This window comes from Orcinus orca, chromosome 19 (assembly GCF_937001465.1).
Source record: "Orcinus orca chromosome 19, mOrcOrc1.1, whole genome shotgun sequence".
NCBI classification, from domain to species: domain Eukaryota; kingdom Metazoa; phylum Chordata; class Mammalia; order Artiodactyla; family Delphinidae; genus Orcinus; species Orcinus orca.
In genome coordinates, this window is record NC_064577.1 from 33,769,187 (window position 1) to 33,782,237 (window position 13,051).

Here is a 13,051-nt window from a genome sequence, read left to right on the forward strand (position 1 = left end):
CACCCTGGGGAGCCACTGCCCCTTGGCTCCTGGTGGACAGAGCCGGGGTATGTGCACACCTCTCTCTTTAAAGTAACCCACGAGTTTACTGTGGTGACTCCAACCCCAACCTGAGCCCCAGAGGCATCCTAGCCCTACCGACCACCTTCTTCCCCAGCCTCAGAAGCCTGGTGCCCACATCCTCTTCCCTGGGCACCCAACACACAGCTGGGCAATTACGAGCAGAGCCTGGGTGGGCCTGGCCTGGGCAAAGGGTTTCCTGTGCCTCCAATTTCTCACCCTGGGAGTGATCTCACCAAGGTCACAGGATGCCTAGACCTGGAAGGAGGTGGGACCCTGATAGCCATGCAGAAACTAAGGCCCAGAGAGCTCACTCAACACCCACCTTGGGAGAGCGGCCTTGGGCCTCAAGTCGCTTCAGGTCCCAGGCTGTCTGCCAAGGGATTAAATACCTCGATTTTAACTTCCACTCATTTGCATGGTTTCTTCCCCCTTCACTCTAAACAAGGGGATCAGAGTTATGCGAGGGCTGCTAACAGGAGAGCTGCAAGGGTCCCTGGGCTGCAGTGAGCCCCTGGCAGCACCTGGAACAGTCATGGCCATGGCGGGAGAGCAGACACATCACCAATGGCATTTGCTGCCCAGCTGGGCCCGGAGCCTCTGAACTTAACTCCTGGATTACAGGACTGTGGGGAGGTCTGGGGCTCTTGGGGACAGCATCCACCTACCGATGGCACAGAGGGTTCAGTATCCCACTTCTAGTGCCCCCTCGGGGCTCAGGCTCCCTCAGCTTCCCCCTCACCAGCCCATCTCCCTCTGCAGGCCCTTCTCATATGTTCGCCCCTGCCAACGCACAGCTGGCCCCCCTCATGTTCCTTAAGCCAGATAGTGTCCTGGGTTGCATCTTCTCCATTCCAGGTCCTTCACAGTCCCCGACAATAGGTCCTGGAGCCTGGTCCCTCTTGTGTCCTTAAGTATCACTCTCAAAACTTGGCCCATGTGATGAGAACCACTGGGGGGCATATGATCGATGCTACTTCTGCCTGAGGACTCTTGATGCCTTCCAGACATCATTTTACTGTCCTTAAAACCTTCTGCTTATGAATAGGTCACCATGTGCAACCACAGGTAACACAGGTAATGACAGGTCACCGCAGGTAATCACAGGTAACTGCAGGTCACCATCTGTGACTGCAAGTAGGTAACTGACAGGTCTCGGGAGGCATGTCACACGACGCCCTGTGAAGAAAGCCCATTCTTTGCAGCACCTCCATCACGGTGTTCAGGAAGCAGGAAGGTGGCCTGTCTGGCAGACATGTGGGGACAACGTGCTGCTGCAGAGCTCTTGCCCTGGCCTGGGACCTTGGCTTAAACCCAGCCACGGAACTGGAGGGGAACTGGGTGCCAAGGGCCTGACCAGGACCAGGACGCCAGGTGGCCTGGTGGCCCGTGCTCCGGACAGCATCTCAAACACTCTGAGAAGCTCATGAGAACCACAGGCTCCATCCCTGAGGGTCCTCTGGAAGGAGAACCCACCATGTTGCATCCATTTCAGGGCTTCCCAGGCCCTTGAAGCACACAGTCAAGGACTCCTGTGTTAGAGGACACCGAACAGTCCTCTTCATGTGTGCAGCCTCCCTACATGCTTTTAACGGGATCTCAGCGACCTGGAGGATGAGGGGCTTGGCAGCCCTTGACAGTGTCTGTGGAGAACAGCCCCGACAGAGTCAGCCTAGTCAAGGAAGAAGAGGGAGGCCGGGGCGGGCGGGCCCCTCAATGGCCAAGACTACACCCCAGACCAGTCCCGCACAGGACGCAGAGCACCCACAGGGCACCCACCTCTCCCCCGACAGCCTCGGTGTCTGAGGCGAGCGGTTGCTGCCTGCCTGAAGCACCCCCGCCTTCCTTCTGGGCTGACCTGAGATGCTTCTCAATCTCAGCCACCTGCTTCCGCAGCTGCAAAACCTCCAGGTGCACCTGGTCCAGCTCGTGGGGAAGCTCTCGCTGGATGGTGTCCATGTCCAGGGGTTCCCGCAGCACCTGGGAGGCCGTTTCAGAGACAATGTTAGGAAGGCGGCCAGCTCTGGGAAGGGGTCTGGAACAGATCTGCAGGGAGGACAGGGAAGCAAGAGAAGGGCAGCAGTAGATGGTAGAACGTCCAGAAAGATCAGAAGGACACATGCCGGTCAGCCTCCCCTCTCTGGCCGAATTCCATCACCCACAAGCCTGCAGTCCCACCGCCAAGCTGCGGCTCTTCCAGTCCCACCTAACCAGGCTCCCAGGCGGCTCCACTTGTCGCCCCCAGAGTGGGGACGCGGGCACCTGCAGCAGAGCCTACACTGGACCCAAGGTTGGTTGGGGAGAGTCCCTGCACGGTGTCTGGACAGTGGGCCTTAAAACCTTCTTCCTGGGCCCTAGTCCCAGGTGGAGACAAAGGGCACGTAACTGCAGGCAGGGGTGGGGAGGCCCAAGCCTATCAAAAGGCAGAGGTGGATGAAGGCGTAGGAAGAGGCAGGAAGGGAAGTCCTGGCTGCACGAACAACCTGGGGCAGCTGCGGGGCGGCTAGGAGGTGCCCGAGTAGAGCCCTGGCCAGAGCTCCAGGGCTGCCCCGTCCTTCAGCTACCTCTCTCGACAACGTCTGCTCTCCCAACATAAGGAGGGGAAAAGGACAGGTAGAAAGACAGACACACCTCTCTACACCCTCAACTTGCCAATTTTATTCTCAGGAAGATAAAATATCTTCCTATTCGAGAGCCTCCTACAAAGAATTCATAATGAATATTTTATTCTATTTATTCACATACACTAAAAAAATGACCATTTGATAAACATACACTGTTAACTAAAAAACACTTCAAGGTAGACTTTTTTCCTCAGGATAATCAAACCATCTATCATTATCAAGACAGGATTAAAAGCTCTTATTTACATGTTTATTCCTGTTTCTGGCATGTGGGGGGATGTAACATCCTGATGGTGGGGCAGAACTGGGAAAGGGCAAGCATCTGAAGACCCCCTCCTCTCATATGTGACATAGGTCTGTAATCCCAGAGACAGAAAAGTGGTCCAGTTCATCTCCACTGCAACAGCAAAAATGAACTTTCAGCCAAGACAAGGCATCTGATTTCTGGGCATTGCCTGCTCCCCACAAAAGACAGAAATCGCCAAGCAATGTCACCAGCCAGGTGTTCTGTTCCATGGAAGATGCAGAGTCTGCAGGATGGTGTAACCTATGTACTTATGGACTTGAAAGGGCACATGAAAACGGCCTCATGGGAAAGAAACGTCACAAGGCGACAGAGTGGCATAACACCACCAGCACCAGCAGTAAGGACTGTGTTCCCAGGGACATTGTCAAGACCATGAAAAGACAAGCTAGAGAATGGGAGAAAAAGTTTGCAAATCATATATCTGGGGGACTTCCCTGACGGTCCAGTGGTTAAGACTCTGTGCTTCCAATGCAGGGGGAGTGGGTTCGATCCCTGGTCGGGGAACTAAGATCCCACATGCTGCGGTGTGGGGGGAAAAAAAAAAAAAGTCATATATCTGACAAAAGACTTGTATCCAGAACATACAAAGAACTCTGAAAACTCAACAACACAATAAACAACCCGATTAAAAATGGGCAGAGGATATTCATGGACATTTCTCCAAAGAAGATATACAAATGGCCGATAAGCACATGAAAACATGCTCAACATCATTTTTCATCAGGAAAATGCAAATCAAAACCACAGGTCAGGTCCACCTCACACCCACTAGAACGGCTAGAGTCAAAAAGACAGCAAAAGCAGCCGGTGCTGGTGAGGACGCGAGACACGGGGACACTCGTGCACCTGCTGGGGGTGGAAAGTGTGCAGCTTCTGTGGAAACATTAGTGGCTCTCCAAAAAGTGAAATATAGAATTACCCTGTGACCCAGCAATTCTACTCCTTCATGCATACCCCGAAGAACTGAAACAGGGACTTGGACAGACCGCATTCACGGCAGAATGTGTCCACCACATTCACGGCAGCCAAACAGTGGAAGCAACCCAAGTGTCCAGCAGATGAATGGGTACACTAAATACGGGGTACTCTCCAGTTACTAAGAGGAAAGAAGTTCTGACACCTGCTACAACATGGATGAACGTTGAGGACATTATGCTGAGTGAAATGAGCAAGTCACAGAAGGACAGGTGCTGCATGATTCCGCCGATATGAGGCTCCCCGAGGACTCAGGCCCGTAGAGGCAGAAAGAGTAGAGTTTACCAGGGGCTGGGGGTGGGGAACAGGAAGTTAGTGTTTAATGGGGACAGAGTTTCTGTTCAAATGATGAAAGAGTTCTGGGAACAGACCCTGGTGATGGTTACACGATACTGTGAATATACTTAACGTCACTGAATTGTACACACAAAAATGGTAAACTTTATGTTCTGTATATTTTACCAGAATTTAATAAAAAGCACTAAAAAAAAAAGAGATATCATGAATTAATAGCAATAAAGCACAGTTTGTGACACCAGCACCATCATGCCAGGGCGGAACTGCACTGGAGTTTGCCTAGCTGTCCTGCCTCCCCAGGAAGCAGTGGGTTGGCCGAGTACCTGGTGACAACCCGTCCCCAAGGAAGGCAGGGCCAGGGGACAGAAAGGGTCGCCACTGGCCAAGGCATCTAGAGTCACAGTGATGATGAGCACACGTTCCTGCCACAGCTTAGTGCCTGGGTTTAACACGGGTCCCGGGACTCGCCCAGCACGTCCTGGGAGGGCAGAGACGGGGCCCTGCACATCGACGGCCAGCACTGCCCCTCATGCCCTGGACTCTCCTCTCTCATCTACCAGGTCCTCACTGCGTGCCTTCTAGGGACACACGAGAGGTGAACCAGCTGCTCCTCACAACAACCCCTTCCTTGCACGGAACCTGAGGCACAGAGAGGCCACAGCAGGTTCCTGGGGTTCAGTGCCACCCCAGGAGTGCCTTCAGTCGGAAGACCTACACAGTCTAGCATCAGAGGGCAGCCATACCTTCTGTCTGAGTTGTGCCACCAGGGAGCTCAGGAGATGTGCCCTGTCTCCAAGCCTCTGGAGCGCCAGTCCCGTGGATGGACCATCAACCGGCACAGCTCCTCCTGCAGAGAGAGAGATTTTTGTCAGACTCACATCTCCTAAAGCCCTGGGAACTTCCAACTGCCTGTCCTCCCTTTGAGGAGATGGACATCTGAGACATCCAGGGCAGAGGTGTGTTCTTCTCTGCCTTCCCCTAAGGATGCCTACTGTCACTGCTGGTCTGCTGTGACGTTAAGATGTTCTAAAGCTGAGTGGATGCAGCTGGGTGCCCCCAAAGACTGAGATGAGCTGCACATGAAGAACAATTCTTATGCCAAGAAAGCAGGAGTCTTCGTGGAGAAAAAAATCCAACCTTTCCAGCTAGTGTCTGGTAGAGGCCAACCCGCATAGCCTCCTGGTCGTTTGGCTGGGAATTAAGAAAATGTCCACGAACCCACAGGTCAAAGAAGAAATCACAGTGGACATTAGAAATTATTTTGAACTGATTATCATAAAAGCACTGCTTATCAAACTTAAGGAATGCATCTAATGCTGTCCTTTCAAAAGTATTTATAGCCATACAAGCTTATTTTAGAAAAGAAGGATGAAAGATAAATGAACTGAACATCCATTTGAAAAATGAGGAAAAAAAGCAAATAAAGTACAAGGAAGGACAGAACAAAGTCAGTATTAGATGCTGAGGAAACAGAAAACAACGTGCAATAGAGGGTGAATAAGACCAGAGGAGGTTCTTTGAAAAAGTTAAGTCCCTGGTGAGATTAAGCAGGAAAAATGGACAGAGACAATATAGCAGATGGAAAGGCTGTTACTTTAGATCCTGGGGGCTGTGAAAATGTGTGGAGAATACACTCCCCAAAGCAACTTTATACCAAATTTTTGAATATTTAAATGAAATAGTCAATTTTCTAGCAAATTATAACATCAAAAAATGACACAGAAAAAGGAAAATCTAGATAGTCCTTTAACTGTGAAAAAAACCTGAACTACAAATTTAAAACTTTCCCACAAGGAAAACTCTATGCCCAGGTGGTTTCAAAGTTGAAGTCTATCAATTGGTTAAGGAAAAATTAACATAAGTCTAATATAAACTTTTTCAGAAAACAGAGAGATAGTGAACATATTCCAACTTATTTATGAGGCCAGAATAATCCTGATTCCAAAACCTGACGTGAACATCAAGAGGAAGGAAAATTATAGGCCAATCTTACCCATAACATAAATGTGATAATTCTCAATAAAATATTAGCAGAAGAATATATCACATGTTGAGTTTATTCCAGAAATGCAGGGTTGGTTTAACATTCAAAGACCAATTTAAGCTTCTCATTCTGAACAAAATGAATGTGTGTGTGCATTCCACCCCACTCCTCTCCCTGATTACAGCTGACAGCCCTGGACACCACACACCAAGCCAGATGAGGAGATTCTGAACAGGGAGGAAAAGCAGGCAGAGAGGCTGGGGACCTTGGGAATCAAAGGATGACCCACAGTGAGTTCCTGGAGTTTTTTCCTTCCTGTATTTCCCAACTTTGGTGCTGGAGCAGCCACGACTCAGAGACACCACTGAGCTAAGACCAGGAACCAAGGCCCAGGAAAAGGGAGACCCGCACGGCTGCTGGTAAAACAGAAGCAGAATTAAAACAGACTCAAAGACAATCAGGATTTCATGCCACGACACTCAAATGTCCATGACAGAATCCGAAATTACTCATTATATCAACAACAAGGAAAATCTCACCTTGAATGGAAGAAGACAACAACAAGATGACAGGTTAAGGTGACTCCAACAGGCAATCTGATACACTCTCAAAACAAATGAATATTGGAAGTTTCAGCAAAGGGATGAAAAATACAAAGCAAAACAAAATGGAAATTTCAGAACTGAAACCATAATAAAAATCTCACTGTAGGGGCTTGATAGGAGAATGGAGACAACAGAAGAAAGAACTGGTGAACTTGAAGATATAATAGAAATTCTCCAATCTGAACAATAGAGAAAACAGATTGGAAACAGACAGACAGACAGAGCCTCAGTGACCTGTGGGAGAATAACAAAAGATCTAACACTCTTGCCATTGGAGTCCCGAAAGGGAAAAACAGTGTGGAGCTGAAAAAAATACTTGAAGAAATAATGGTTGAAAGCTTCTCAAATTTGGCAAAAGACACATCTTCAGATTCAATGTCAAAAGGATAAGCCAAGGAAATCTGTGCACAGACCATCATAATCAGATTTCTGAAACTAAAGACAAACTCTGAAAGCAGGCAGAGAGAAATGATTCACAGGCAATGGACTGCTCATCAGAAATGATCATCTGATTTCTCACCAGAAGAAAATGCTATATTTTAAGTGCTGAAAGCAAAGAACTGTCAACTCATAATTTTATACCAGTGAATATACTCTTCAGGGATGAAGGTGAGATAAAGGCATCTCAGATGAAGAAAAACCAAGGGCTTGTCACCAGCAGTCTTGCTGTAAAGGAAGTGCTGAAGGAAGTGCTTCACACAGAAGGGGCCTGGAGTCAAGAGTCATGGAGAGGGGAAGGATCCGGGGAAAGAATGGACCATACCTTTCCTCCTAAGTTTTTAAAATTATGTTTGACAGTTGAAAGCAAAAACGAGGATCCTGTCTGATGTGGTTCTCGATGTACAGAGGGGTGGTATTTGCGACAATAAAGGGGGTGATGGGGCCTGACTGGTGGTAAGATCCCCACATTCCACTTGAAATTGCAGTGTTGACACGAGTTGACTGTGATAAGTAAGGATATTGAAATCCCTAGAGCCAACACTAGAAAAAGTACCCAAGGAGATACACTGAAAAGCTAGACTAAAGTGGAACACTAAAAAATGTTCAAGTGACCCAGTGGAGGCAGGAAAGAGGAAACCGACGGATAGAAAACAAATGTGAAATGGCAGGCTTGGCTCCTGACACGGCAACAATTACAGCAAGTGCAAACTCTAAACCCATCCACTAAAGTATCACAAGATGGATTTCAAAACTGCCTAGCTACATGCTGCCTACAAGAAATTCATTTCAAATGCAATGATGGAGGTGGGTTAAAAGAATATGGACAATAAAGATATACATGCAAACGCCAACCAGAAAAAAGCAGCACTGGGACTTCCCTGGTGGTCCAGTGGTTAAGACTCTGTGCTTCCAATGCAGGGGGCTAAGGTTCTGTCCTTGGTCAGGGAACTAAGATCCAACATGCTGTGCAGCTTGGCCAAAGAAGAAGAAGAAGAAGAAAACTGGACTGGCTGAATTAGCATCAGACAGTAGACTTGAGAGGAAACAAAATTACCAGGATGAAGAGGAACACCACATAATGATACACAGGTGAAATCACCAAGAAAACATAAATGTATATGCATCGAACAACAAGGCTTCAAAATACATTAAGCAAAAACTGATAGAATCATGGCAAAAAAATACAGATTTGTATTACAATAGGAATAGGAAGAAACCTTAATCTGACAAAAAAAAAAGTAAATATTAAACTTTAAAGTGTTGAAAGTTTTTCTCTGGGATCAGGAAGAAAGCCAGCTATGATCAACATCATACTAGAGATTCCACTCAGGGGAAGTAATACAAGAGAAAAAAGTAAAAGCTATCAGCACTGGAAAAGACAAAAATAAAACATCCACTATTTGGGACAAGATGGCTAGGTAGGCAGAGTGTCCTGCCTGCCCCTTCCTTTCCTTCCTGAACAATGGACCCTCCTGGGCGGTGGCAGGAGGTTACCCTCTGTGAGCGATCTGCCTGGGGGCTGGTGGCCCAGCAGGAGAGGGTGTCAGGGTGGAGGGCAGCCTGGTTTGGCTGTCAGAGCCCGGGAGGGCCTGGGTAAAAGGGTGGGGCCTCCATGTGGGGAAAGGCCTCCGTGCTAGGGAGGCTGCTCACACCCAGGAACTGGATAGAAGAAATAATGTACTGAGGAGGTCGGGAGCCAGGCTTCTCGTTGTCGGAAAAGGAAGTTAAGAGTAATGAAAGCGGAGACTAGAACAAGCCTGTGATCCTGGACCAACCACAGAGGAACAGACTGACGGATAAGTTTGTCTTAAATTAAGACCTTCTGATGCCTCAGGAGATGGAGCCAAAAAAATGTTGCTAAGATTTATGGCAGGGTGTTCTGCCTATGTTTTCTTCTAGGACTTTTATGATTTCTGGTCTCACATTTAGGTCTCTAATCCATTTTGAGTTTATTGCTGTATATGGTGTTAGGGAGTGTTCTAATTTCATTCTTTTACATGTAGCTGTCCAGTTTTCCCAGCACCACTTATTGCAGAGGCTGTCCTTTCTCCATTGTACATTCTTGCCTCCTTGGTCACAGAATGAAATCTTGCCATTTGCAACAACATGGATGGACCAGGAGGGCATTATGCTAAGTGAAATAAGTCAGACAGAGAAAGACAAACACTGTGTGACATCACTTATATGTGGAACCTAAAAATACAACAAACTAGTGAGTACAACAAAAAAGGAGCAGACTCACAGATACAGAGGACAAACTAGTGGTTACCAGTGGGGAGAGGGAAGGGGGAAGGGGCAAGATAGGGGCGGGGGATTAAGAAGTACAAACTATTACATATAAAATAAATAAGATTCACGGATATGTTGTACAGGAGATGGCCAGCTGTGCTGTGTCAGCAGGAACCAGAGCAACGGCTCTCGCGACTGCTACTGGGAGAGGAAATGGTGTGAATAGTCTGGAGACAGCCAGACAAGAGTACACACGTGTAATTCCACTTGTATGAAAACTCAGCCACAGGGTGAGGAGTCAGGACAGCGGCTGGCTCAGGAGGACAAGGGGCTCCTGGGATGGCACATTTGTAACAGCTCCTCGGGCTGTGTTACTAGACAGTCACTGGACGGAGCACACGACACGACACAAGGATTCTCACCGGTGGTGTCTGTGGAGGCCAGGACACTGGGTTGAACGCCAGCACAGGACGAGGTTGTCTTCGAAGCATCTAACACATCTTCTAGTTGTTCCTCCAATGTTTTTAATTTATGCTTTAGAGTTCGCATTTCTGCTTCAAGGGCCAGAACATAATCTTCCAAAAAAACCCAGTAAACACACAGGCACATGTGTTTATACTCTCACCCTTTATCTACCACCCTTGTCCTCCCCTGCCCGACCCTCATGACTGTCCCATGCTGTCTGATACGCTCCCCTCCAGAGATCAGCTCGCCATGCTCTCCGAGGGGGCCCCATGGTCAGGAGCGAACACTCACTCTCCTTCAGTCCTGCAACCCTTGACGCACCGACACAACCATATCATCCTGAGTGCAGCCGTCTCAGGCGCTGCCCCTCCACTCACCACCCCTCGAGACCCTGCTCCAAATAGCATGGGGCTGGGCGACCTTTGGGGCCTGGATGCTCCCCTGAGGAAGGGCCTGCTCCCCTAGCCCCACCTGCCCACTCCAGGAGAGCACAACGCCAACCCAGTCCCTGGTCCAAGTCTCGCTCTGGTTTTTAAGTGCGTCAAGTGTGTATCCTTCACTTTTTCCCTCCACTTACCAATAAAAAGTTTTTATTGTATATAAAATATTTGACTTAAGACCCTTCCCTTGGAGGAAAAGCAGCTGTCATACTTTGAAGTAATCTATCAAAGGGGATGTTCACTTGTAAGACTCCAAGTGAAGCCTATCGTGGACCCGGTAGAGATGGCATCTCATCCTCCCTCTCCCTCTCTCCCTCTCCCCTTCGCTCACCAGGTACAGTTGAATCAGCGGCTGCCTTTGGGTCAGGCTGGTTTGTTTGTGAGGTCTCCCCTCCTAACTGGGCAGAAGGAAGAATCTGATCACTTAGAGTTTCCATTTCTTTCCTCATCTGTGCAATAACGTTTCGCAAGCTTGTGTTCTGCTCTTGTAGCTGCTGGATCACAGTAGATGGAAAACTTTTACTTATTTCTTCTTCTTGATGCCTTACAAGCATCTGTCAAATACGGGAAAAAAAAAAAAGAAAAAGAAAGAAAAGAAATTGGTTACAGCCAAGAACCGATGATTCCCTTGTGCACTGAGGCCGGCTGCATCTGCATCCACCTGCCCCCTGTTCCTGCTCCCCGTCACCTGTCCTAGAGGTGGGTAATGTTGACAGAAGTATGAAAAAACTTTTTCTTCTGTGTTTCATAAAGACAAGACCACGGTTTTTCAAAGATAACTTTTATTGAGAAATTTGGGGACCCTTCCTTTTTAGTCAGAAGCCCATCATTCACCCATTAGAGTGGCAGTTATAAAAAAGACGATAACAAGTGTTGCTGAGGATGTGAAGAAAATGGAATCCTTGTGCACTGTAAAAGGTAAAGGTACGCAGTGGCTTGTAAATGTAAAATGGTGCAGCTGCTGTGGAAAACAGTCTGGCTGTTCCTCAACAAAGTAAACACAGAGCTATTATACGACCCAGCAATTCCACTCCTAGGTATAGACCTAAGAGAACTGAAAACATACATACACACAGAAACCTGTACACAGGTTTGGAGCAGCATTATTCATAGTAGCCAAAATGGAAATACTCAAATGTCTACCCACAGATAATGGATAAACAAAGGGTAACACTGTGAAACATTACTCAGCCAGAAAAAGGAACAATGTTCTGACACATGCTACAACATGGAAGGACCATGAAGACATCATGCTAAGTGGCAGTCAAGGACTTTAAAGCAGTTCCCATAAATATACTCCAGGATTTAAAGAAAAACATGAACATAAAGAGAGAAATGGAAGATATCAAAAAAGAACCAAATAGCATCTACAGAGATGGAAAATATACAGTCTGAAGGAAAAATTCACTGGCTAGGATGGGATTAAGAGCAGATCAGACACTACAGGAGAAAAGATGAGGGAACATAAACACATAGCAGCAGGAAGTATTCAAACTCAAGCACAGAGTGAAAGAGACCAAAAAGAACAAATAACAACAGAGCTCTAGTGACCACGGAATAATGTGAAGCAGAATCACACTAACCCAGATCATTGAGGGGGACAGAAAAGGATTCAGAACTTGTTGGCAAAAAAATTTCCAATTTGATGAAAACGTAAGTCCACAGATCCAAGAAGTTCAAGAAAACTGAAGCAAGATAAACACACAAAAAGTTACACCAAACAGCACATCATGGTCAAATTACTAAAAAACAATGATAAAGAAAACCTCTTAAAAGCGACCAGAGGAAAAAAAGACACATTATGTTCCTGCAGAAGAACAAATACAAGAAACTGACAACTTCTCATGAGAACCAATGAAATCTAGAAGACAATGGAACCATGTGCAGAAAGAAAATAAAAACCTGTCACCCAGAGTGAAAATCTCCTTTGAAAATGATGGCAAGAGAGACTTCTGCCTTTGACCATGAGGGATTTGCTGCTACGGGACTTGCCCTCTGGCTGTAAACAACTAGAAAACCACACAAATTCTATGAAACCACTGTCTTCAGACACTGCCTGTACAGTGGGTGCCAGAGGAGGGGACAGAGGAAGGGAGCCTGTGGTTTGCCTAGTTCTCTGCATCTGGGCCCAGCACAACCCAGCCCTCTGTGGATGTTTGCTTGCAGAAAGCACCAGGCTCCTCTCCTCCATGGCTGCCCCATCAGCACACTAACCTCCAAATGGGCAGGAAGGAAGGTCCTCCCCTAGGAAGCAGCACATGCTCACTCCCCACTCAAGGCCCAGGTCCCATCCTGAGACTTTCTGACTTTCCGACTGGTTGCTGGATCCTGCTTACCAGCAAAGCAAACCAGCCGGGCTTGCAAGGACCTTTGACCAGTCCTGCTGAGAGAGACCAAGACTATGTGAACACAACGCGAGCTTCTAACAAGTTCAGAGACGCACAAACATGCCCATGCAGCATTACAAGAATCTGTGCAAATGATCCCAACGGCCATTAGTGAGAGAATGATGAAGTAAACCGTGGCATGGTCATACAATAAAGTACACAACCATTTAAGTTGCATTTTTGAAGAATTTTATTTTTTATTTATTCTCTTTTTAGCTGCGTTGGGTCTTTGCTGCT

At 47.4% G+C, this 13,051-nt stretch overlaps 1 protein-coding gene across 21 annotated transcripts in view; it reads right to left on the reverse strand.

Annotated features, from left to right (window-relative positions):
• Positions 1-13,051, reverse strand: part of CCDC57 (coiled-coil domain containing 57) — a 107,989-nt gene that overhangs the window by 55,955 nt on the left and 38,983 nt on the right. For 14 of the 21 annotated variants that reach the window (XR_007473644.1, XM_033438804.2, XM_049702382.1 and 11 more), the window contains 4 exons: positions 10,759-10,981; positions 9,945-10,097; positions 5,007-5,110; positions 1,840-2,106 (listed from right to left, as the gene is read on the reverse strand). Coding sequence is in view for 20 of the 21 variants with exons in the window: in XM_033438804.2 (XP_033294695.2) it covers positions 1,840-2,106; positions 5,007-5,110; positions 9,945-10,097; positions 10,759-10,981 (747 nt within the window). In the remaining variant the exon portion in view is untranslated. The remainder of the gene's footprint in view (positions 1-1,839; positions 2,107-5,006; positions 5,111-9,944; positions 10,098-10,758; positions 10,982-13,051) is intronic. The other 7 variants (XM_049702388.1, XM_049702395.1, XM_049702386.1 and 4 more) reach the window with 5 other exon arrangements.